We start from the raw sequence: 22,286 nt of genomic DNA, 5'->3' as shown, positions 1-22,286 counted from the left end.
GAGACCGAGCCGGACAGGTCGGCGCAGGGCGCACGTTATCGCCGATGCGTGTGGCGGGCGCACGACAATCGTGCCGAAATATACGCGCGGGGCAAAATCCGAGGCCAATTACAAACACGCCGTCTCACCGGGCTGTCAGTCATCAATCCGTGGAATATTTTTCTCTGGGTCAATTGAACAATTCTACGCGTCGTCGGACAGCGAGCGGATGGGCGCGAGTGGGCAGGGTTTTAATGTATTTGCCGTTACCAGGGGCTTTCAACGGCTAACCGGTAAATCTTCTGACGAGCGATTAACTCGTTTCTCTCGGTACTCCTCAGCTATTAAATTACCATCGACGATACCGCCGGCAATAAAACTTGTTCGGGGTGATACTAAACCGAGCGAAAGGTTGCGGTTCGGCCCAAGGATTATACAATAATCTCTTAAATCACTTAAATGCCCCGTTTATTTATTCCCCCCATCAAATTATCGGCATTACTTTGAGCTTTATCACCACGGTGTGTATTATGAAATTGATTGATAATGTCTTCAGTGACGTTTCAATCTTCATTGTCAGCTGCTTCGTATTCGACGTGGCGGAAACAAGATTATTTTTATATATTGAATAACAGTTGATAAAAAAAAAATAGACAAAACCTTTCGTTGCGAATGCAATTAAATCAAATTAATCGTATTATAGATGTGAAACTTTCATCAGTCAATAAAAATCGAATTTCGAATGTTCTTGGGACTTTATTTGAAAAGTATGAAAGGTTACTTTGCACAATCTTGTCAAGAATTCTTTTTTATTGGCGATACATAGCGGTAAATTTCGTCTCGTTGAGTTTTCGCCGTGGAGAGAAAGTTGCAACTTACCGAGCTTTCCCCCGATTTCAAAGCCGTAGAAAAGATAAATTCGATCGTTTGAAAAAGTTCGCGAACAAATATCGAAAGTTCGTGTAGCGCACTTTGATTCCGGATAAATCGCCCGGCAGCTGTATCTAGACTGAAGCAGAAAATTCAACTGGTGCCTGTGTTTACCTGTAGCTGCCGAGATTAGAGTTAGACGGTGCTCGATGAGTCAGTCATTTGCTCTCTCTCTCTGTTACGCGGAGGAAGTATTTCACAATACGACGAGACGAGATGAGTGACGGGAGTTCCTGTGCGAATTAATAGCGCGATAATTCGAGCTAGTTAGCGTGTACCATACGCGGAAGGAAAATAGAAGAAACACTTGGGGAATGATTAACGAGCCGTCACGAGAGCCTGACGTCTGTGTTGCGCCGAGGTACTATAATTAGGCGAAAAAAGTCTTGTTCCATTTACACGATTTACCACGATGCAAATATAATGTTAATACAATAGTAATACGAGATTTAATTGATATTCTTTTCGAACATTAGCAAATAATTCACTCTCAAGGTTCACTCTAACTTCAGTTTATATATTATTTCGCATATTTTTTTCTCTCAACCCCTTACAGGGCGAACCCGGGGACGGGAAGTTGTTATCGCGCGCGGCTATAAAGAGTTAATTTACCGCAATAACGTGGCGCGTCGCGCGGCACGTCGTCGCGTGAAAAATTTTCGCCCCGCGACATCCCCGTGAAGCTCGAGGAGCTTCGCCGGTGTCGGGACGACGAGAACGAGCGCCGAAAATCTAAAGGGCGTCGCCCTGTTCTTGTCTCTGTGTGCAGGGGTGATGGTGAAGCAGGAGGCGAGGGACGACGGTTACGAGACGAGTCCGGACCTCGAGATGAGGAGCACCGGCGGTGACAGCAGTCAGCAGTATCACACGCCGCTGACACCACACACGCCGCACACACCGCACACGCCGCACACGCCCCTCACGCCGATATCGGCGACAGCGCATCAACCCCAGCAGCCGGGCTCGACCGCCTCCGCCCTCGGACAGGTGAGTTTTTCATATTCGCCTACTCCGCCACTCTGCCACTCTGCCCCTGACCAAGCCCCGTTTCCGCGTGCCTTCCTCCACCCTCGTTCCCTACTTTTTCCTCGAACTCTTTCATGTAGCGACCGATAGCGAGCGAATAATTTTATTACCGCAATATCATAAAAATAAGCCGGAACTACGGGAAGATTAGTGTCGGAAAGTATCGAGAAAAGGTGTATCTTCCGTATATCGCGAAATCATAACGTTCGAGGAACTATAATTGAGATGTTTCGCAGCTAAATTATAACGTTGAAATGTCAGGAATAATGCTACGCTTGCAGAATATATATATATGTATATGCATGTGATTTGTGATTGCTTGTAATTACGCCGCGAGGTTGCGTGTAATAATGGCCATATGCCCATATGGCGTATTCTCAATCGATCTTACGTCAGAATTTTGGATATTAAATGCAGCATTTCGTTTCGTCTAATTTACGCGCTAACTAACATGACAATTAGAAATTAACGCTCGCGCACATTCGACTGCCTATGATCGTAGATATAAATGAAAAATCTGAAACCTTCTGGTATATGACATAATTCGAAACGATTAAATATACTCCCTTTTGTAATAAAATAACGCTTGTGTAACGCAGTGGTAATAACGTGAAATTTACTGTCCACGCGATACGCGTATTTATAAAAAAAGGGTGACAATTAAATTACAAATAATGTGATCGCGATAAGATATTACGGGTCTTCGCGATCGGGTATCGCGACGCGTATCTTCCGCGTAATCGGTGGAGAAAATATGTTATTACGTACCGAAGAGAAAAAAAGTCGCGCGTAAAATACCAAACTTATTAGCCAATAAAAAGCGCAGGCGGTTCTCATTAGGAACCGCTGTATTGGCGTATCTAGCACCTCGCAATCAAAATTACGAGCAATAAATTGCAATAAAGACGGGCGCAATCGCCACTCCGGGATTTTCGCAATGCCGCGCGAGCAGCGATTTGCATTTTCATGTTAGTTTTACGATCTACTTACGCAACATTACCTCTGTCGCGGCACAATGAAAGCCGTGGATGGGCCCGCGCGCGCGGTCTTACTTATTTTCCGCTTAATACGCGGACGAAAGCTCTCGGAACGAGTTGTTCCGCGATCGTTTATGCTTTGCACAATTTCTTTGATTGCTGATTAAAAAATTTAGCGCAAAATGTGCAATAAGAAAATTTCTTTCAACAGATATCATATGGAAACGTAATTGCATGGTAATTTTAACGTTACGCACGTTGTTCGATGAAAAATCTCTTTTTTATTTTTACACTGATAACCGAATTTTATTAATAAAAGAAAAATATAAATTAATTTCTTAGAGAAGTTTTTTCCACATAAGAGTAGCATATATACTAACTTCGTGATATATTTGTTTATATCTACGTCAAGAGAAACGAGATATAATTCAACTACGCGGTGAAAGAAATATAAGAAATATAAAGAGAATTATTGCATCTTTCCAGCGGCTTTTGGCTTTTTCACTTTACAAACCGGCAAAATAAAAGCTTTTACAAATGTGTTTCGGATGAATATTTTGACGGTGGTAATTTTCAGGGATTTCAATCAGAACGCGCATTTTCCGCTCATGAATTAATTGCAGATTGCCCAGCTCCCCAATTTGGCTATATCGGCGCTATCGCGCGCGAATTACAGAAATTTCATCCGAAATTAAATTGCCATTATATCCGCAAAGTTGTTATCCGCTGTCGAGAGATCGATAGTCTTTTTCTCGAAAATTATCTCGTGACGCGCATGACGACCGATCGATCTCGTTTTGACCAGCTCCTCATTTTAACGAATGAACGGCCGACGAGCGAAGCGAATTTCCGTTGATCGAATTGTTAACCGTGAACACGTCTCGGATTTATCGAGTTCGCATTATCACGCTCCTCTTTTCTTGATCCCGTTTCACATTGTTTTACTTAACCCTTCCCTAGATTCCCCGACGTCCAATTGTTTCTGCGTAAACGAGCCAGACGTTCAAAGCGTAGACGCCTTTTTCCGAGACGATTGAAGAAATGAATAGCCTAGAAAAGACGCCAGTTGAAAGTTGTGCATTATCTTTATAGTAAAAAAAAAATTAGTGAAATCGAATTTCTCTAATTAATCTTTTTATTTTCGAATGTGTGACTCAGTTATTACTTTTCTATATCAGAAAGAACACACGGAAAGACGGAGTTAGATAAGCAAAGATACAGTGTATGTTTGCTCTATTATCGCAACGAACGGATATTTCTCGAAACACATATAAGATTAATAGCTCTTGAAGTCGATAAACGAATATCGTTTGCGCAACGTCTCGCAATAAAAATCTTCTATTTACCTGTTTTTAACGCAAATATTGTGCTCTATAACATCACCGGGTAAAACAAATCTGCAATGTGCGCTACATTCGCGACACGGTTCTTTTGTTTGCAAATAATAACAATGTGGCGTACGCGCACGTATACATACGTTCTTATCGCACGTAATATTGTCGGCGACTTTCGAGCGAAGCCCCGAGCTCCGTGAAAAAAGGTTAGGGATAACGCGTTATCGGTAACTATACCAGTCAGTGCGGCCCTTATCTTCGCGGAATTTCAACCTCGATTTCGCAGGGTTATCACCTGGGTCAAGAGCGCGGGTGTGCCGGCTGAAAAGACCGTATACAGTTAAGGGGGACCAGGTTGGAGGGTATTTGCAAACGAGGGTATATGTTTATGTGTCGCGATAAAAAAAAAAACTCCTCGATCCCGCGCTCTGCCGAATTCGCGTAATCTCTTTACGCTTTCATTTCCGTGGGCGAAAAAGCGACGGGGTCCTTTCCCCGAGTGTACATTAAACGCGGCCCGTTGCAGGAGCTTTGTTTTTCTTACATGTTTCTGAACGAAAATAGACACGGGAAGTAGACGCTGTGTTTTCGAGCAAGCTTCACGAAATATTCTGCATCCGCGTATTCGCTCTGAAATGAACGAACGACAGTGAGATCATTTAAAATTAAGAGCGCTGAATATGCGAATATCGGTAAATTATCGCATTATTGACAGCTTTCGGAATACAATAACGGCCCGTTGAATAATTTCTGATTTCATCGGGCGGGATAGCGTTTCAGGCATTTATTTTAGTCCGCGATATCGGATTTTTGCGCGAACGTCGAGAAGAGTCAGGGAACAAAACGTCACTTGGATACCTGTCGCGTTAATCATCTAACACCGCCTCGTTAATATCGCCACGACAAAACTCCATCGATATACAAGGAACTTTTCCAGATAATTTGACCCCCTTTATATTACCGAAACGAAAAATTACCGTACGTTCCACGTCCTGTCAGATATTCAGTTCTCATATAGAGCTTGTCATTCATCGAAAACAATTATGCAGCCAACGAATCTTAGTCTTATTTTTTTTTTTTCTAATTTCATATTCGAAAAGGGGGCAGAAAATCACTGAAACCTCAGTTGATTTTAGCTAATGCAAAGAGCAGACGGCACAAAAAAGTGCAACGGGAGAAGAACGGTGATCGCGTCAGTCCGTAACACGCGCAATTTTGCAAAAAAAGAGACACAGCTGCACATTTTACAACCGCGAATAGCTGATACGTTGTACGTGGCCGTGTATTTTCGGTCCATGCGGCAATTGCGCTATTACTATTTCCCCAAGGGCATCGAGAGAGAGAGAGGGGGGGAGAGGGGGGAAGGAGAGAGAGAGAGGGCGGGAGGAGGGAGAGAGAAAGAGATACATATAGCGCTGGCTGGGATACATACGTTTTATGATCGCCACTGTACGTGTCCGTGATCGTCGGTACATGTTTTACGTCGGGATTGTACGTGCCCAGGAAAAATTTCATTTTTCCGCAGCCGACCGCCTGCGAAACTTGCGGACGCGACGAAAAATTTCGCGGTGTAATTTCGAGGTGGAATTAAATTAGGCTGGGACATCAGCCGTCATCGCGATTCGGGATATCGCAAGGATATAATTCACCGCGACCGGTGCGCTAGCATTTTCCCGCCCATCGTATGTATTTATTCAGAGAAACGCGAGAAACTCGGTCAGAGTAAATACAGTAATACGGTCTACCCTTAATATCGTACAATAAAGAAACATCGCGTCGGGACTTAATTGTGAAACATTTAAAGCCTTGATGTGTAATCTTTTGTCATGGATTATATGTTGCGCGAATTTTAATTTTGGACCGAGAGATGCTACCTCTGCAAAATTTCATTTCGAACAAGGAACAGAAACGTTCAAACACTTTCTCCGGTCTTCCTATCCTCCGTCCTTGATCCTAGCACTTTCGCGGTGCCATTTCGATGCGAGAGTGTTCTGAAACCTCTGCATTATTCCGGTGGACATGACGGCGCCGAATACGATAAGCGCGACGTGTATCCACCAACGTCTGCTGACGCTCTTTTTTCCAGGTCGCGATAAAATGCGAGACGCCGGTGGACCCGTATTCGTTCGTCGACGAGGAGATGTCGATGGGCGGCATGAGGACGGCGAGCAGTCCAGGCGGCGGCGGCGGCGGCGGCAATCCCGAGAACATGACGTGTTCGGGCGGCGCCCAACCTGGGCTGGGTACACCCACGTCGACGCCGCCCGGGGCGCTGTCCGGGCCACAACATCATCAGATGAATCTCGTGATGAACGGCGCCGCCAGCGTCAATCCGCAGCTGGCGCATCAGCCGAAGAAGCGGGGCCGCAAAAAAAAGTCGGAGATGATACTCACCCCCGAGGAGTAAGAGTCTAGCGTATATAATCAATTACGGAGTGCAACGCGCTCGACCGCGATTATACTGACCCCGGTGATTCTAATCTCAGTCCGACGTCGTGCTCCTTCTCGCGACTTCGCCAAAATTATGTACCGCATGACTCTTTGTTACATGTAATTCAATCACATGCTTGCGTAATCGTGGCAAGTTTATAATACACGAGGCACAAGACGAGGCTTGTCGTGTTCGTTGTGAGACTCGCTGTTAAAAAAAAAATTAATTTAACTTTGTAAAAGCCCGCCGCGAAATACCGTTCACGGACGTGTGAAGCTGACGGCGCGACGTCAAAATTCATTTACGGTCTCAACCCTTTAAGGACGGACATCTTGAAAATCGCATTCTCGTGGTTCGTACCAACACGGCCGTCCTGAAGGGTTAAGCTAAAATTAATATTAAACAACATTTTATACTTTCATATATAAAATTGATTTCAGAATTACAACCTGCGGTATAGAGATAATTATTATCATAATTAATAAATGCGTTAATGAGTCCGAAGAGAAGCGAAGAGCCGAGGAGACACACAGGTCGGACACGAAGCCGCGACTCGATGTAACCAGAGTTAGTTATATATTTGCATGCAGCCACGGTTAAAAATATCCGCTCTGCTAACAATGTCCGTCTGACCGGGCACCATGTTGCTGATCCGATAGGATCTTGAGTTGCGCTTATTTTTGTGAAGCCGGCCGAAAACTTAAAAATAGTTCCGCATATTAGGAACGTAACACGATCAGATGCGCGCCGCTATTACGGAGATACGTCAGAAGATAACGCGCTCATTAAGACGTTAATTGAAGATATTCATGCCCTCTTGACACGTTGTACATCGGTATGTCTATTTAATTGAATACCCTGTAGTGGTTAAACAAAGGCCCATTATGCTGACGTATAAATATCCTGCTTCCCCTATCAACATTTTTTTTTTTTTTTACGAAACTGCGCGCTACTGTCGCATAAGGCTTGAAAGGAAGAACGGCGTGCGTAAATATATTAATTAACGTGATCAGTCATCTATGTTTTGCTGCAGAACTACGCTAATTTGCACATTTTTTTACAATGCTTATATATCTCGTATTAAAATATATTCGTATTTATTAATACTTATATCCAGCACACATCGACAAAGTGATTTTCATGATTTTATTACTAACGTTTTATTACCCGAGCGTGTGTCTCGTTTAAAAATGTAAGGACCATAAATTGCATTTTGCCGTCGTCACTTTATCTTACGAGATCCGAGATCCGAGCTTATTCATCCGTGTATTATTCGCGCGTATTCACGACGGCTTACAAGTCCCCCAGTCGATACAAAACCTTACATTGTATTACAGTGTCACAAATCGAAACGCAGTGTCCAAGACGCGCGCAAGTTCGCCGGCTTGGACAAAAAGCAAACGCGGAAAGTCCGCGTCTTCTGCCGATCGAGAGAAATAGTTGCGCGCCTTTCGCTGAATCGTATGACGCAGCATAAAGGAATCCAGCGTATTATTAAGGCCCTCTGTATCCACCTTTTTTTTTTTTCCTTACAGAGCGGAGCTCGCGGAGGCCAAGAAACGCGCAAAGACGTACAAAGAGAGGAAGAAGCACGACAGGTTCGACGGCATGCCGGAAGAGGAAGTGAGCAAGCGCGTTCTACCGGACCACCTCACCAGCAACCTTGACATTATTATAGTAAGTCCGTCTGTACATATAATTATTCCGTACTATCATCGAGTAAATACGACCCAAGCTGACCCGCGAGTTATATTCCCGCTGTTCTTTATCGTATATCAATATTGCGTCATCTTGTCAAGCCGTGTAAATTTCCGGAGAACACTCGATATACCGCGTATATAAGCGCGGCTATAACTTTACGTTAAAGATGTTTTGGACAGCTAACAATATAGTCATACAATAGAATAACGAGATAGAGCACGCACGCGTGTTTCAAACGAATCATCCAGTATCGATAAATTGAATTGTCCGCGAGGTTGTCGCGGAGTGTTTCATACTAAATAAGCGGCGTATCAATTCCGCGACTCTTCACCGCCGAACGGCAATGATAATTCATTAAATCGCGTCGTAACGTTAACAACAATAAAAACATCATTTTCACCGGGGCGCGAGCATTTCTGCCGGCACGCCGCGTAATTTATAGCCCGGTATACATCGCGGCCGTGCGTGTCATTTGTAATGCCGCATTACCAATGCGCCGCAATGTCATTCTTGATCGAATGACGGTAATTAATCCGATACGCGCGTGCGGCACGGCTCGGCACGGCCCGACTCGGCTCGGCTCTAACTCTCGCGCGAGAATCCATCTTGGAGTCACTGCCGCGCGAAAACGCGTGGATTCCCTGCACGCAGTAACGACAAATGGCAATCGCCGCCTCCACAACAGCCGGCCTAATCGCTTTAATAATCCGTGTGCGATTCGGTTATCACGCGGCACGCCGGTCGTCATTGCGTATGTATACATATAGAGAGAAAGAGAGGCTGAGAGAAAACGAAAAAGAGAGAAACTGGTCGACCACACGGACCAGTTTTGCCGATGTCGGGTAACTTAAATCTTAATTGACTGCTCGTCTTTTTGTAGAACAAGTTTTCTAAAGAAAACTAAAGGAAAGACTAAAACTAATTAGAGGTTAAACTCAATTGACTTTGCGAAACCAACAACGATTCAGCTATTAATTGTTCAACGGCATAAAATGTAGGTAGGTACTTTCAGGAATGAAACTGAATTCGCGTGAGTTATTCTCGTGAAACGAAGGGTATCGTCAGAGGATTGATAAATAAGTCAAGTTGTCCGTCAGTCAGGCGAATCCGCCGGTGGATAAAGAATCGGACATTTGCAATCGGCTAAAATCCGAAAACAATTTCGAGCGATTCTGCAGTGTTCTACGTACGTGTCATTTTCGTCACCACGCGTTAGCGTGATCTTTATTGAATGCAAGCGAGAGAATGGGAATTACGTTCTCGTTACAAACGCGACGACCCGCCGCGCGCGCGTTGATCGATCACCCGATACCGGTGTAAACGGGTATAAACAGTTTAACGGGTGAGCATCATGGTCATTACGAGTGATTGTTATAATCCGATATGCGGCCGTCGTTATCAAAATTGGGGTGACTTAAATGACGGAACCGAGAGGCTCGTAACGATTTCAGTATTTTAATCGTATCACAACATCCCCGCAACGTAGCTTGATTTATATTCACAACCCCCGATTCTCTTTGTAATAATGAAATTGTCATATTTTTGACAAGCGCGCACAATTACGTAGTATTATGATGATTAAGAGCACATTATCGAAGCAATTTGTCGATTAATTTAGTACACAATTGTTAAAATCTCATGTTATCAATGAGAAACTTACCGAATCTAATCCTGAGTTTTCCGAATCAACTTGATTTTGCAATGAGCATGATTTAGGTCATTCGCAAAGTTCCGACCGTCAGAAATGTCATCAGAGTGTACGGAAGAAAACTGATCGAGATCACTTCCACATTTTCTTCTCGAGAGAAGGCCGCGTGCGTTATAATTTATCGTATATAATAAGGCACGAACGCCATCGGCCATTTTCATCCGGGGAGTCTGTTAACGCGCTCCACGCCGCGGTCCATATTCATATATTACCCGAAACGAGTTGTCACCGTGGTCGATCATCCGTCAAGCGGTGTAAACGCTTTAACGGGCCGTGGGCAATTCGGTTATTACGCCCGACGTTGTAATCGAACGCAGCGGGACACTGTTCGCTGCTCCCCATAGAATGCACCCCCTGGTGCACCCCCAGCGCGACCACCCCCCCCGCCCCTCTTCTCTCCTCTCAATTCTATCCGTCTCTCTTCCGCCCTGCGTTCCGTTCCTACGTGAGCGACGCGCGTTGTTTTCAATCGGTGACAATTCCATACCCTTCCTCACGTCCAAGCACCACCTCGTGGCCACCCCCGCCCGTCATTTTATCCTCGTTTATCCCGGCCGCCATTCGGCGCCGGCCGAGCGGCTAACGCATTGGCGTTAACGCGCTAATGCGATACGTACTTTATGTCGACGGCGAGCTGCGGGGGAATGGGGATGGAGACACACGCAAACATACACGCACAGAGGGGTTTGGGGTATACAGCAGGAGGATTCGCTCGTACGCGACTAATAATAACGCGATTTTAACGGTGCGATATACGTCGTCGTGCCGTAGCTTTCTCCCTCCAGCACTCTCTCTCTCTCTCTCTCTCTCTCTCTCTCTCTCTCTCTCTCTCTCTCTCTCTCTCTCGCCCTCCCTCCCCCTCATCGAAATCGAAGGTGCGATCGAGAAATGCATTACCCGAATCGCAGAGATACGCGGGGATTCCTCAGTATAGGCGCGTGAAGCATGCGTTGCGTACTCCACGCTTTACAGAGATATTTCTATATATACTTAATAGAGAATAACTATTAATAAATAAGCAAGTGCCAAATTTGTAAATCACGCCTATGTTTTTCGCCCCAATTATTTTTTTTAATTAACAATTTTTTGAAAGTATATATGCCGTCGGAGAAGAGTTGGGTTCTCGATTTCCAAACCGCTGAAATTCAGAAATTCCTGCAACATACATCGCGACCATTTCGATCATCATTTAATTACCTTAACAACCGCGATGTTTCACAAGGCACGCGATTCACAATAGCATCCTCGAGGGCTTGAATGCAGCGCTAAACAGAGGCGAGAACAGAAGAATTCAAACTAATCAGCCGCCGATCCTTTCTCGTGCCTCGCGGACGCGTCGCGATTCTTAATGGAACGCGCGCGCACACGTACACGCACGCGCGCGTGCACACACGGGAGTCCCGCGGACGTGCACTTTGTCATGCAATTATCCCGAGGAGTATACGGCCGTTCCGTTGCGCGGTGAATGTTAATCTCTATTTACCGACGACGACGGCGGACGTCGCGTCGCCGTGGCTATATAGGCGCGAGATAAACGTCGATAAGTTACGACACAAGATTCCCCGGCGGCGATACAGCCCCCTCGCGCGCACCTTGCACTTGCGAAAAGGTCAGTTGCAAGTCAGGGAAAAAAGAGAGAGAGAGAGAGAGAGAGAGAGAGAGATCGCGCGGGAGTGCATCGGCGAGGAGAAGAGGTAAGAGGAGGGTTTAATAACGCGCGAGATGTGCGCCTAATGGTGCTCGCGCGGCCGCGCACATCGCACGTATCCTTGGACTTTGTCGTTATTAATTACCTAACCGGCGGAGCGAGGAGCGAAGATAATGCGGTTGTGCAACAGGTACCAACGCCGCACCTGCGCCTCCTCCTCCGCCTCCTCCTTCCTCCCGCCGCGCCGTTGCATAATCGCGAGTAAGAAACGCGCACGTGAAGTCGTACGCGAAACGGGGAAAGAAATCGATCCCTTCTCTGCCTCTATCTCTCCCCCCGATTTAGAGACACCGCGATACGTACGGAAGTGCAGCGTGTCGTCGTGCGCGCGGGAGAGATTAAGTTGAATTAATTCGGTTTACGCGAAAAACGGAACGAAATGAAAAAGGGCCCTTTTACTGGAGAAAATTTAGGAAATTAACTAAACGTAGATAGATTTAAATAACCGCTAATATTATTTAATAAAGTCGAGCAAAGTGGAATTATGATAACGCAACTCCTTTTCGCAATGATGATTATTACGGCTGTTCCAAATTATTAAAAAGAAACGAGTATTCGTTCAATGTTCGGAAAATCATCGAAAAAGATTTGTTAATTTCAACATGAGATGATCGTCGCTTTGTTCGATGTGTTCAAAGGTTTCAATTGTCTCATTTTTCATTTCGAAAAGGTATTCATTGTTCCAATGCAATCTGCTGACGCGGTTATATTCATAGGAAATCGAGTAAAATTGGAAAGAGTATTGAAAGTAGGTGACAACAGATGAGATTTTAAAGCAGAATTGCGCCGAGATGCGAAGATATTTGTCCCGTTTTTATTCATCGACGAAGAGCGTATTAAGAATATCGATTTTTAATTGTGTTTAATAAATATCTTTCGTGACCAAGAGAGAATAAGAAAAATGCTTAAACACTTAGACGAAAGCTTTCACGAAACAGAACTTGATTGGGCAGCTTGGAATTTCGTATTTTGCAGATTAAAAACGCTCGATTGAAGTAGTATTGCCCTCGTAATGGCGGAATTAATTTCGTCCATATATGGATACACGCAATTTCTCGTCGAGCCTTTTTCGAAAGCTTTGGGAGCAAAATTAAACATTATGCATATATGGCGCATTCAAACTATATTTCCATAATGTATGCTTCATTTTATTATACATTTTCCCTCTTTCTTTTTATTTATAATTACGATCGGACACCAAATTTTCTACCGCGTTAAAAATATCATTTTCTAAAGAGATGCCTGTATAAACTCGGTAAAGTTTTATTCATCGAAATGCCTTCATTAAATTCAAGCCATCAACATAATTTGCCATTAGTTTTCCTCATATTGCATCTATATACATAATCAATCGCGCGACGGTCTGCCTTAATTAACAGGTATACAGATTTACAATCGATTCTCATTCCTCGTTTACGCGTGCATTTTTTTTTTTATTGCGTGTCAAACATTGAGAGGAACATTGATAAAGCCAACGTTTTTTTTTCTCCAAAGTCTTAAACTTAAGCTTTGACAATCGGCATCAGAAAGCGAAATTAATTACGTCGACAACAACGCGTGACGCACGAACGACTCTCCGGGCGTTTTTCCTCGTCTGGAAAAAACTCGGCAGAAAGTCGAAGAAAGACGAAGAGACAATAATTTCGCCGTTTTAAAACACGGAAATAAGTTGAAAATAAGCATGAGTATTAATTTCTAGACGATCGACGCGGAGAGAGAGTCCGAGGAGATTTCAAAGCGGAACAAATACAAGCGACGTCGAGACGTGAGAGACTTAAGAACATCCGTTTGTTTTTGTATTACTAATGTGGCTAATTAAAATAACAATGAAACAATCGTGTCTGCAATTAGCGAAAACGTGCAATCGCGTATTCGCGATTTATTCAAACTGTTTAGTTTACTATGAGTATTGTAAGATGGTGTCTAGAAATGTTTTAAAGATTCTAACGAATCGTTCCTTTTACTTTGCAGATTGGTATCAACCCCGGACTGTTCGCGGCTTATAAGGGACATCACTACGCTGGACCTGGAAATCACTTCTGTGAGTCATTCTATCTTCCGTTCATTTTGTCGAGGATCACGAAATTTACGTCAAATCAAAATACATAATAACGTTAATTAGCAACAAAAGGTATATTTTAAGTTAAATTAAACTAATTTTATATATATTTTGAATAATTTTACGCTAATTCGCATCTTAAACGAAAACAATCAAGTAACGTGACCATAAACAGAAAAATGATAAAAAAAGAAGGAGGTGTTTCACGACGAGAGCGGTAAGGAACAGTGAAGTCATAATAATAAATGAAGGAAGAGAGTCTTGTAGCCGCTGACAGGTACTACTACCAGGACATGAATTCGCAATTCGAATTCCGAACATCCGTATATAAACGAGCGCCAATGTGTCCGACAATCGTGGCGCTAACGAACCCACACCATTACCATAGTCTTGGCAAGCGAGCCTCGCCTTTGCGTCTCTCGAAGTTTCCGCATAAAATTGCATAACGTTATACCCGCCCCGGGAAAATCGAGTGCGCTTTACGCGCGCCTCGTCTTAGACGCGTTTCGAGGAGAGTAATTATCAAGTCAACGAGAAAATCAGAGTCGGCGAGAAAAATGGGAGACAGGAGGAGAACGCCGGGGGCGATTACCGTTCAGGGCCATCGCTTCGAAAAAATCGGAGCGATTCATCATCCGCGCAAAGGAAATACGCTAAGTTAATAGAGCCAACTTTTTTGCATTGTTTAATGCGTGTACGATCAGGACTCTGCGCCTGTGCGATAAATCTAGGCTAGGATTCGTAAATGAACTAAAACGACGCTGCGACGAACACGGTAAATTTCGCAGATCCGGGGAAAAGCCTGTCGAGAGCCTAGCCGGCCTCTATGACCCGATCGAGCCCTCATCTCGCGCTTTTTTTCTGCACCGGGGAACCCGGGATCTCTGAAATCGCGAAGCCTGCATCGATGAGCACACAGCGAGAGCGCGTTGCAACGCGCATAAATCACCCACGGCACGAATGTAAAACCTACAGTTTTAATACGGCACATATCCCATGTTCATGCGCTGTGTGTTTATTTTTACCTTGCTTGCAACGTCGATTAATACATTTTAATATGATTTATATGCGGCGCACAGCGCGGATACCGCATAAAAATCTTCATCAATTTCGTACAAAAGCACTCACTTCCGGGAGAAGTATGCTGATATAATTGGGTCCTTTGTATCGCGGTCCTCGCATGGCTTGACAATTTTTCTATTAAAAGCAAGAAAGAGTACTAATCGGTGGAAGAAATATTTACGTAAAATCGGTAAAATTAATTTAAAAAACGAAGAAATAAGTATTAAAACATACATAAGTGTGTCGGTAAAGAGCTGTTTAATACACAAGAGCTATAGTCTAAAAAGATTCGATTAGTTCGATACGTTATTATTTAAAGAACTAATCAGTCCCTGATTGAAGATACGGTTTTCCTGCTTTTCTTGGATTCGCGCGCAGTTTGATCGACGACGACGAGTAACGACAGCCCCGGCTATCTTCGATGCAACTGTCGAAGCGCACGCATGGCCAGCACGTGCGTATTAATGTGCCCCTATGCACGACGTATCGCTGCCGGGCCCCCTACGATTTACGTGGACCTGCACGAGTCCGCGCGCTTATCAGCGGTGGGCGCGCTGTATACGCATACAACATGCTTAATGTAATGTAGCGTAATATATAATATAAACGCACGGCTACCTACAGGTTTACGCGCCCGATTATTACACTGCCATAATAGCCGGAGGCGTTTGCTTTCGTCCGAGTGTATCGCGATTAAATATTTGACCGTACCAGCGTAATGACAATATAAGATATATCGGGGTACGCGTACATAAGTAAACGCGGGTGCGGTACTATTAACGCATTGTTAATCACAAGCATAGTAACTACACGATCGTTGCTACTTTATTTGCGCGAGCAAACCGGAAGAACATTGTTCGACCGGAAAAAGTATTACATCAGGTAAATATTACCCAGGTAAATATTACAGTTATAGATGTAAAATCTTCATAATCCGAATGCTCAGAGAGAGTTGAGCTCTGCTGAACACGCGTGTTAACTTCATTATCCTTTAACGTTAATAGCAGCTATGCCTCTCTCAGGTCTCTAGTTAGATATCGTCTATCAAATCGTTTCTTCTCTTATCTTCGTCCACCGCGGCGAGAAATTCCGCAAGTTTCTCGCGATTTTCCCCGATTTTTCTCCATATCCCTCAACCATATCTATCAACGATTTTTTTCTAACATCTCGCGTCTCTCGCAAGTTTCTCCGATTTTTTTTTTCTTTAGCGATCTTGATAATACCGCGAATGAGATGGATCCGCACACGCGAGCGTTTCGACTCGCGCGGAGACGCACGGCGCATTCACGCGCGCTCACGTTCGGCCGGTCTTACGTATGCACAATTTCTGATGCGTGCACGCGCGGCGCACGCGCGACCATCCCCGTTCGCGCGTGCATCCGCTCGGGCTTTAAATAAACAATTTTCGCGCTAACGGCCTGGCCGATGCCCATTACGTACGCATGCCTCCCCGCGGCGCCTGTATACGCGCTCATACGCAACATCGCGTATGGGGTGTCCCAACAATAGCATCGTTTCTTTCATCTAAAAACTCGGCAATTAAGTCGAAATGGAGTTTTCGTCAAAGGTTTGAACAGTGGTACTACCTTTTCTTCACGACTTTCAAATGTCTTACTTTAGGATGTAGAAAATAAGGAAAAGATTTGGACATAATCTTCTCACATATATATATACTTAATTAGATTTTCTCAATTTTGTCCCAATTGTAATAAGAAAATATGCAAATGGCACATTTATACATATTCGTCGAAAAAATCTGTTCACTCTATCACGAATGGTTCACAAAGCCTCTGAGGAAAGAAAGCGGCCATGATTCCGCGACACCCGGTAGCTACACGCAACCCCTGCTTGCGTGTGTCACCGGCACATGCACGTGCAGCATATATGCATTCATACATGCACATACACATACACACACATATACGCCACGGTGAAGTTAGGTGCACGCCGCTGGATTTTCCAGGGTTTTCCCAGGGTTGCGGTAGAGCGTTGAACCGGGTGGAGGGTGGGCGACGTGTAAGGGTGGAAGGGAGAGCAGAGCAGCGAGCGAGCGGATGGTGGTGGCTGAGGCGGGCGAGGGAGAGGAGGAGAAGGATGAGGAGGTGGAGGCCGCGCGAGGAAGAGGGGCAAAGAGGGATAGATGGATGAAGGGGAGGAGGGAATGAGCGGCGAGGGAGGGAGAAACTATAATGAGTGGTGCGCGCAAGGGAGAGCGGGATAAAAAGGGGGATAGGGGGTGGTAGCGTAGGCAAGGAGGGCGGTTGGGCGGAACGGGGGAAAAAGCAGGGTTGGTACAGGGGTAAAAAGGTTGGAAGCTGTGGCAACTGCCGTGGCGGCGGCGACGGCGGCGGTGGCGGTGACGGTGGCGGTGGCGGCGGCGGCGGCAGAGGGAGGAAGGGGGGGACTATGCTCGCTGCGGATGGCGGAAGAGGGGTAGGACGGGGGGTGTGGATCGAGCACGACGGGTCAATTTGAGTATCCGGGGGAGCATGGGGGATGAGAGGGGTCGGCGGAAGGCGGACGGGCGGGCGTGCGGACGCATGGTCCAGGGGCCTAAAGGCAGTAAACGTCGAAAAATCCGACCGCGTTCGGGCCGTTCGATGGCTCGGAAGAGGGTCGAAGCCGCGATCGACCATTACAACGCGCGAGTCGAGTATCGCGCGTCGTGCACCGGTGGTGCGCGCGGTGTAACGTCGAGAGACCGCACCGGGGATAGGGGCGAAACACACACGCGTATATCGAGAGAGATAGAAAGAGAGAAAGAGCGAGAGAAAGAGAGAGAAAGCGCGCGAGAGAGGGCGAGGGAAAAAGAGAGAGACGCGGGGCTCTTTTCCGTAATTTCGGGGTGAGCCGGCAGGGTCGATTAACGGGGGCCGTGATTCACCCGTTAGATCGGTAAGGAGAAAGTTCGGACGCTCGTTCGCGCGCGCGTCGGAGATCTCTCGCGTTATTTCGATCTGTTTTCTTAATCCTCGCGGCTGCAGTGGAGTACGTGAGACAAGTGTTTCTCCTTGTTGATCTTCGTAGTGATTTCTCGTCGGAAGCTGGAAACTCCTCCTCCGAAGTGAAAACTTAACGACGATTCAATCATTTTTGTGAAACTGGTCCGACAAATTTTGTACAAGCTCGGTCGAGTGCGTGAAATGCAACGACTCGCCAAGGAAGTATAATGCTCCCAAGATTCTTGGAGGAATTGTAATCATGTGAGAAAAGTACATTTATATATGTGTTATGTGCAATTCTCTCTCTCAACATTTATATGACGCATGCTCATTCAACGACGTAGAAGTCGAGTTCCGTATTTGAACTGATTTGAACGGCGCCTTAGTTGAATTAGTTATAATTGGAACGTGAGGTTCGGCAAACTTTACGGATACAATCGCAACTGCGAATCGCTCGTTAATTCATAAACCCTCGATCGGTTTCATTCATATTTCCACTCTCGCGCCTTCCTCCTTTTTGCAAGTCTTATCACTTCGTGTTCTTAGTATATCGCTGTGATACGTTAAGCGTAAACTAGTTCCGCGGCATTCAAATTCAAATGCGCTCGGCTCGTTCCATGCAGGCGGATCTGTTACACGCATTTGTCCGGTTCAATACCGACGTGCTGTTTTACAATGTGTTATAATCATGTTACCGCAATGTTACTGCAGATAACGTACGCGTCGTGAAACGCCCCTATCCGCGGATACATATAATATTATCTATTTGTAATGTGCAGGATATCTCATCAGAACCATCATATTTTCTCTCAATTATAGCTGTTAATTTAGAATACTTTTTGGTGGCGAAAATTTGAGGAGCCCGCTGCATTAAATATGCCGTTAATTAACTTTAACTTTTAATTTAATTTAAGACAAAGTTCACTTAAATTTAAGTAAAAAATAAGGTATTTTGTTATCAACATTGTAAGTCAACACTTTCTACTTTGCAATGTAAAATAACTTCTTTACTTGGATCTTCTTCGAAAGAAATTTTGCTTCTAATTCTAAACTCCGCAAACTGCAGCTAAAAACAAAGACATTTCGCGGGTACCTCTATATATACGCAACAAAATACACAATGCTAAAATTCTATGCACACTTGAAACTTTCTTTCCCGCATGATCTACAACGTCTTCATTCATCTAGGAATTATAAAGTGAATTAGAGATGCTGACGTAACTACCTCGCGGGCATATAAATTTAAAGGATTCCGATTAAGATTTTGTCCTCGCGCCCGGAATCGTGCATATTTGATTGAATGTAACCCGCGAAAGACGTCCCGGCAAAGTTTCGAACTTCCCTCCCGCGAACTCGGAGAACATCTGAAAACGGGTTAAGGGTCGGAAGTTTCACGCCGCCGCTTGCCGCGCGCGCAGTTTATATCCCCTGGAATGTTGAGGGAAAAAGTTTCTCCCGGCAAGGACGCAACTGGTTCGAAGATTTCCCCGTCGGCGATGACTCGATTTCGCGAAATTGCCAAACGCATAACACCGACGCTTCGTCCAATTATCATCTCGGAGAGCATTCTTCGCTGATTGCAACAACGTAATCCAGGGTCTTGCCTAAAATTGCTTAAACTGTATAGCATTAAATTAAAAAGTGTCACGTATGATTTTCTCATGATCGTAAGAGAGAAAGCAGGAAAACAACTCGCCGAAATCACTTTAATTAACGAAAATAAATTTAAAGTTGACTCTTGAAAAAAAAAGAGAACAATAAATAAGAAACAAAAAGATTACTATAATAATAAATAAATTAATAATACTACTGTATAAGTATTAATATATGATTCGTAAGTTATATAATACATAAATATAATATAATACATAAAAAGTACATTGGAAACGTACGAGACTGTTTAATCTATTTCTCTCAAAACCCTCGGCAGCTGTTATGCGCATAATTTTGACCGTAATATCGAAATATTGTACGAGCATATTTCAAAGTACATGTTCTAGACGTTGCTTCTCGTTCAACCTGCAATGCTGAATCATGACACTTGCGAGGTAGTATATCCAAGATTGCGCCCGAAGTCAGAAGAGGAGAGACTTTTTCTCTCTCGCGATCGATTGTGCGACCCAATCTACGCGGTGATTTTTTCGCACGATGCGAAAATATACACAACGTATACCGTAGTTTTGTGGATATCTCATTTTCGCAAATATTTCCGATGTAGCGTTGATTTTCCTACGCGAGCCCACGTCCCTGCACGATTTACGAAAAAAGGGAAGAGAGAAAAAAAGGAAAAACGAGAAGAAGAAAAACTCGACAGATGGAAAACCGAACGAGACGCGTTCCGGAAGATTTCGCTTTTATCGCGCGTAAATATTTCTTCGCCGGTGACGGACGTCGAACGCACACGCGACGTGCGGTGTATTCGGTCGATGACCCACTTCGCGGGCGAAGTTACTCGGACGGTACCAAAATTGGACTTGATTGATCGACTTTATTATTTAGCCCTGTCAACCGCATTCTGCAGCCTGGAATTTAAATCACGCTAAAATCGGAGGCAGCGCTCCGTCATCCGACCGTTATTAACCATCTTAATTTACAGCGGATACAGAAAGCCCAAGCGAATACAAGAAAATGAATTGCTGAGACAAACTCATTTGTTGGCCACGTGCCGCTATTTTTTAAAATAATATATTGCTTAAAAATTTCGATAATAATTCATCTATATAAATAGAATTTAATATAAAATTTACATTATATTATCAACATCATTTATAATTACATGAAAGTAGATCTAGAAGTACATTGTTTTAGATTCTGTTTTATCAAATTTCATGTAATTATAAAAATGATGTTAATAATATAATATAAATTATATATATATACATATATATATATATATATATATATATATATATATATATATATAAACATGTTATATATATAACATGTTTACCTAAAATAGTAATTTTTTTTCTTAAAACGTTATACCGAATTTCTCTAAAAATTTTATCTTGACACGTCGCGCCTTTATTTATTTAATATTTCGCCTTCATATATATATATATATATATATATATATATATATATATATATATTCAACACCTCGTAAAACTGATATTACCTTCGCTATTATTATCAAACATGCTACTGTATTAAAACTCTGTCATCTGTAATAATTATATATATTTAGCGAATCTCTGTCGCGTCGTTGAACTTTTCGACGAGCCGGTGCCGAACAGTTTCGAAGAGGAAAGGTGCAATACGAGCGGTCTCGGGACGAATCGCGGCTCCATCTCGTCGCCTCTCAAAAGTCCGCGGAGGAAAAACTTTTTCTCGGCCAAAGGCGCTCGTTGTCGATCGGGAGAGACGGCAATGGGGCTGCTCGCGACGCACGGCACAGCACTCGGGGGCACTCGGTCGCCGACCCAGTTCGCCGTCGGCGGTGTCGCGAAAGAGGGAATGAGAGAGAAGGTTTTTCGAACGGTGCGCGAAAGTTGAACGTGACCGGCGAAACTTTTCGTGGTCGTGCCAAGCCGAGTCTCCGCGACGCCGGGCGACGCGATACGACGCGGCGCGGCGTACACAAGCGCGCACCACCAGTCATCGGTTCCGGACCGACCGACCGACCGACCACCCTCGCCCTCGACGGCGACCTCGACCCCCGGCAGATCCAACTTGTTGTAAAAGACCCTCGGAGAGTTGGCCGTGCGCCCCTCGTCACCGCGACCGACCTAACGAGGGTAACTAGCCGGCGTTACCGAGGGAAATATCGGTTGCGCGCGAATCATCCGCGACATTGCAGCTTCGCGAAATCGTCCTTGTCTCTGAGGTAACGAAATTATTTTGTACTGTTGCATGTTGTGCTATTTGGCACTGTGCCATAATTAAACTGCCACAGATAAATCCTTTATTGAAAAGAAAATATATTCTTTCTCATGGATATATGGTGCTGATAAATACAGAACCGAAAATATCTCTTTAAATGGGTATGATTTTTAAAATATCCTCCTCATAGATTATAATTTTACATCCCGCAATATTTATGAAACGCTGAAATAATGCATAAGTTTTACATTTTCACACAGACAATGCGTCGTAATACATGGCGAGTGATTGGATCAAATATGTATTTAATAAAGCGTTGAAACGAATGTGATAAATAATGGCTAATTGCAATTTGCGAGATTTAAAATTACGTTAATCTATAATCTACAAAGCACGCGAACGTAATATATTATAATACGAATATATCATGTCTATAAAGGCGAATTACTCGTGTGGCACGTGTGCGCAATAAATCTAAAGAAAATTGTGAGCGTTTAAGCGCAAGATACGCGGAATTACATCCCTCTCGACAACGTTATCAATGTTTCACGAGTCGTACGCATCATAGCGATAGGACAATGCATAACGGGGGGGGTGCGTGTATACT

At 44.3% G+C, this 22,286-nt stretch overlaps 2 protein-coding genes across 4 annotated transcripts in view; one reads left to right on the top strand and one right to left on the bottom strand.

The window, feature by feature from the left end:
• The window catches only part of Tdg (Thymine DNA glycosylase), a 114,673-nt gene that overhangs the window by 70,197 nt on the left and 22,190 nt on the right, over positions 1–22,286 (top strand). For all 3 annotated transcript variants that reach the window (XM_077422161.1, XM_077422159.1, XM_077422160.1), the window contains exons 3-6: positions 1,679–1,896; positions 6,333–6,649; positions 8,213–8,354; positions 13,766–13,835. In XM_077422161.1, coding sequence (XP_077278287.1) covers positions 1,679–1,896; positions 6,333–6,649; positions 8,213–8,354; positions 13,766–13,835 — 747 coding nt within the window. The remainder of the gene's footprint in view (positions 1–1,678; positions 1,897–6,332; positions 6,650–8,212; positions 8,355–13,765; positions 13,836–22,286) is intronic.
• Positions 1–22,286, bottom strand: part of Dnmt3 (DNA methyltransferase 3) — a 121,892-nt gene that overhangs the window by 87,262 nt on the left and 12,344 nt on the right. The window lies entirely within an intron of this gene.

The sequence above is a fragment of the Temnothorax americanus genome, unplaced genomic scaffold (genome assembly GCF_048541705.1).
Source record: "Temnothorax americanus isolate GAGA-0224 unplaced genomic scaffold, ASM4854170v1 Scaffold7, whole genome shotgun sequence".
Lineage (NCBI taxonomy): Eukaryota > Metazoa > Arthropoda > Insecta > Hymenoptera > Formicidae > Temnothorax > Temnothorax americanus.
The sequence above is the reverse complement of the archived record's forward strand: the minus strand, read 5'-3'. Positions and strand labels throughout refer to the sequence as shown.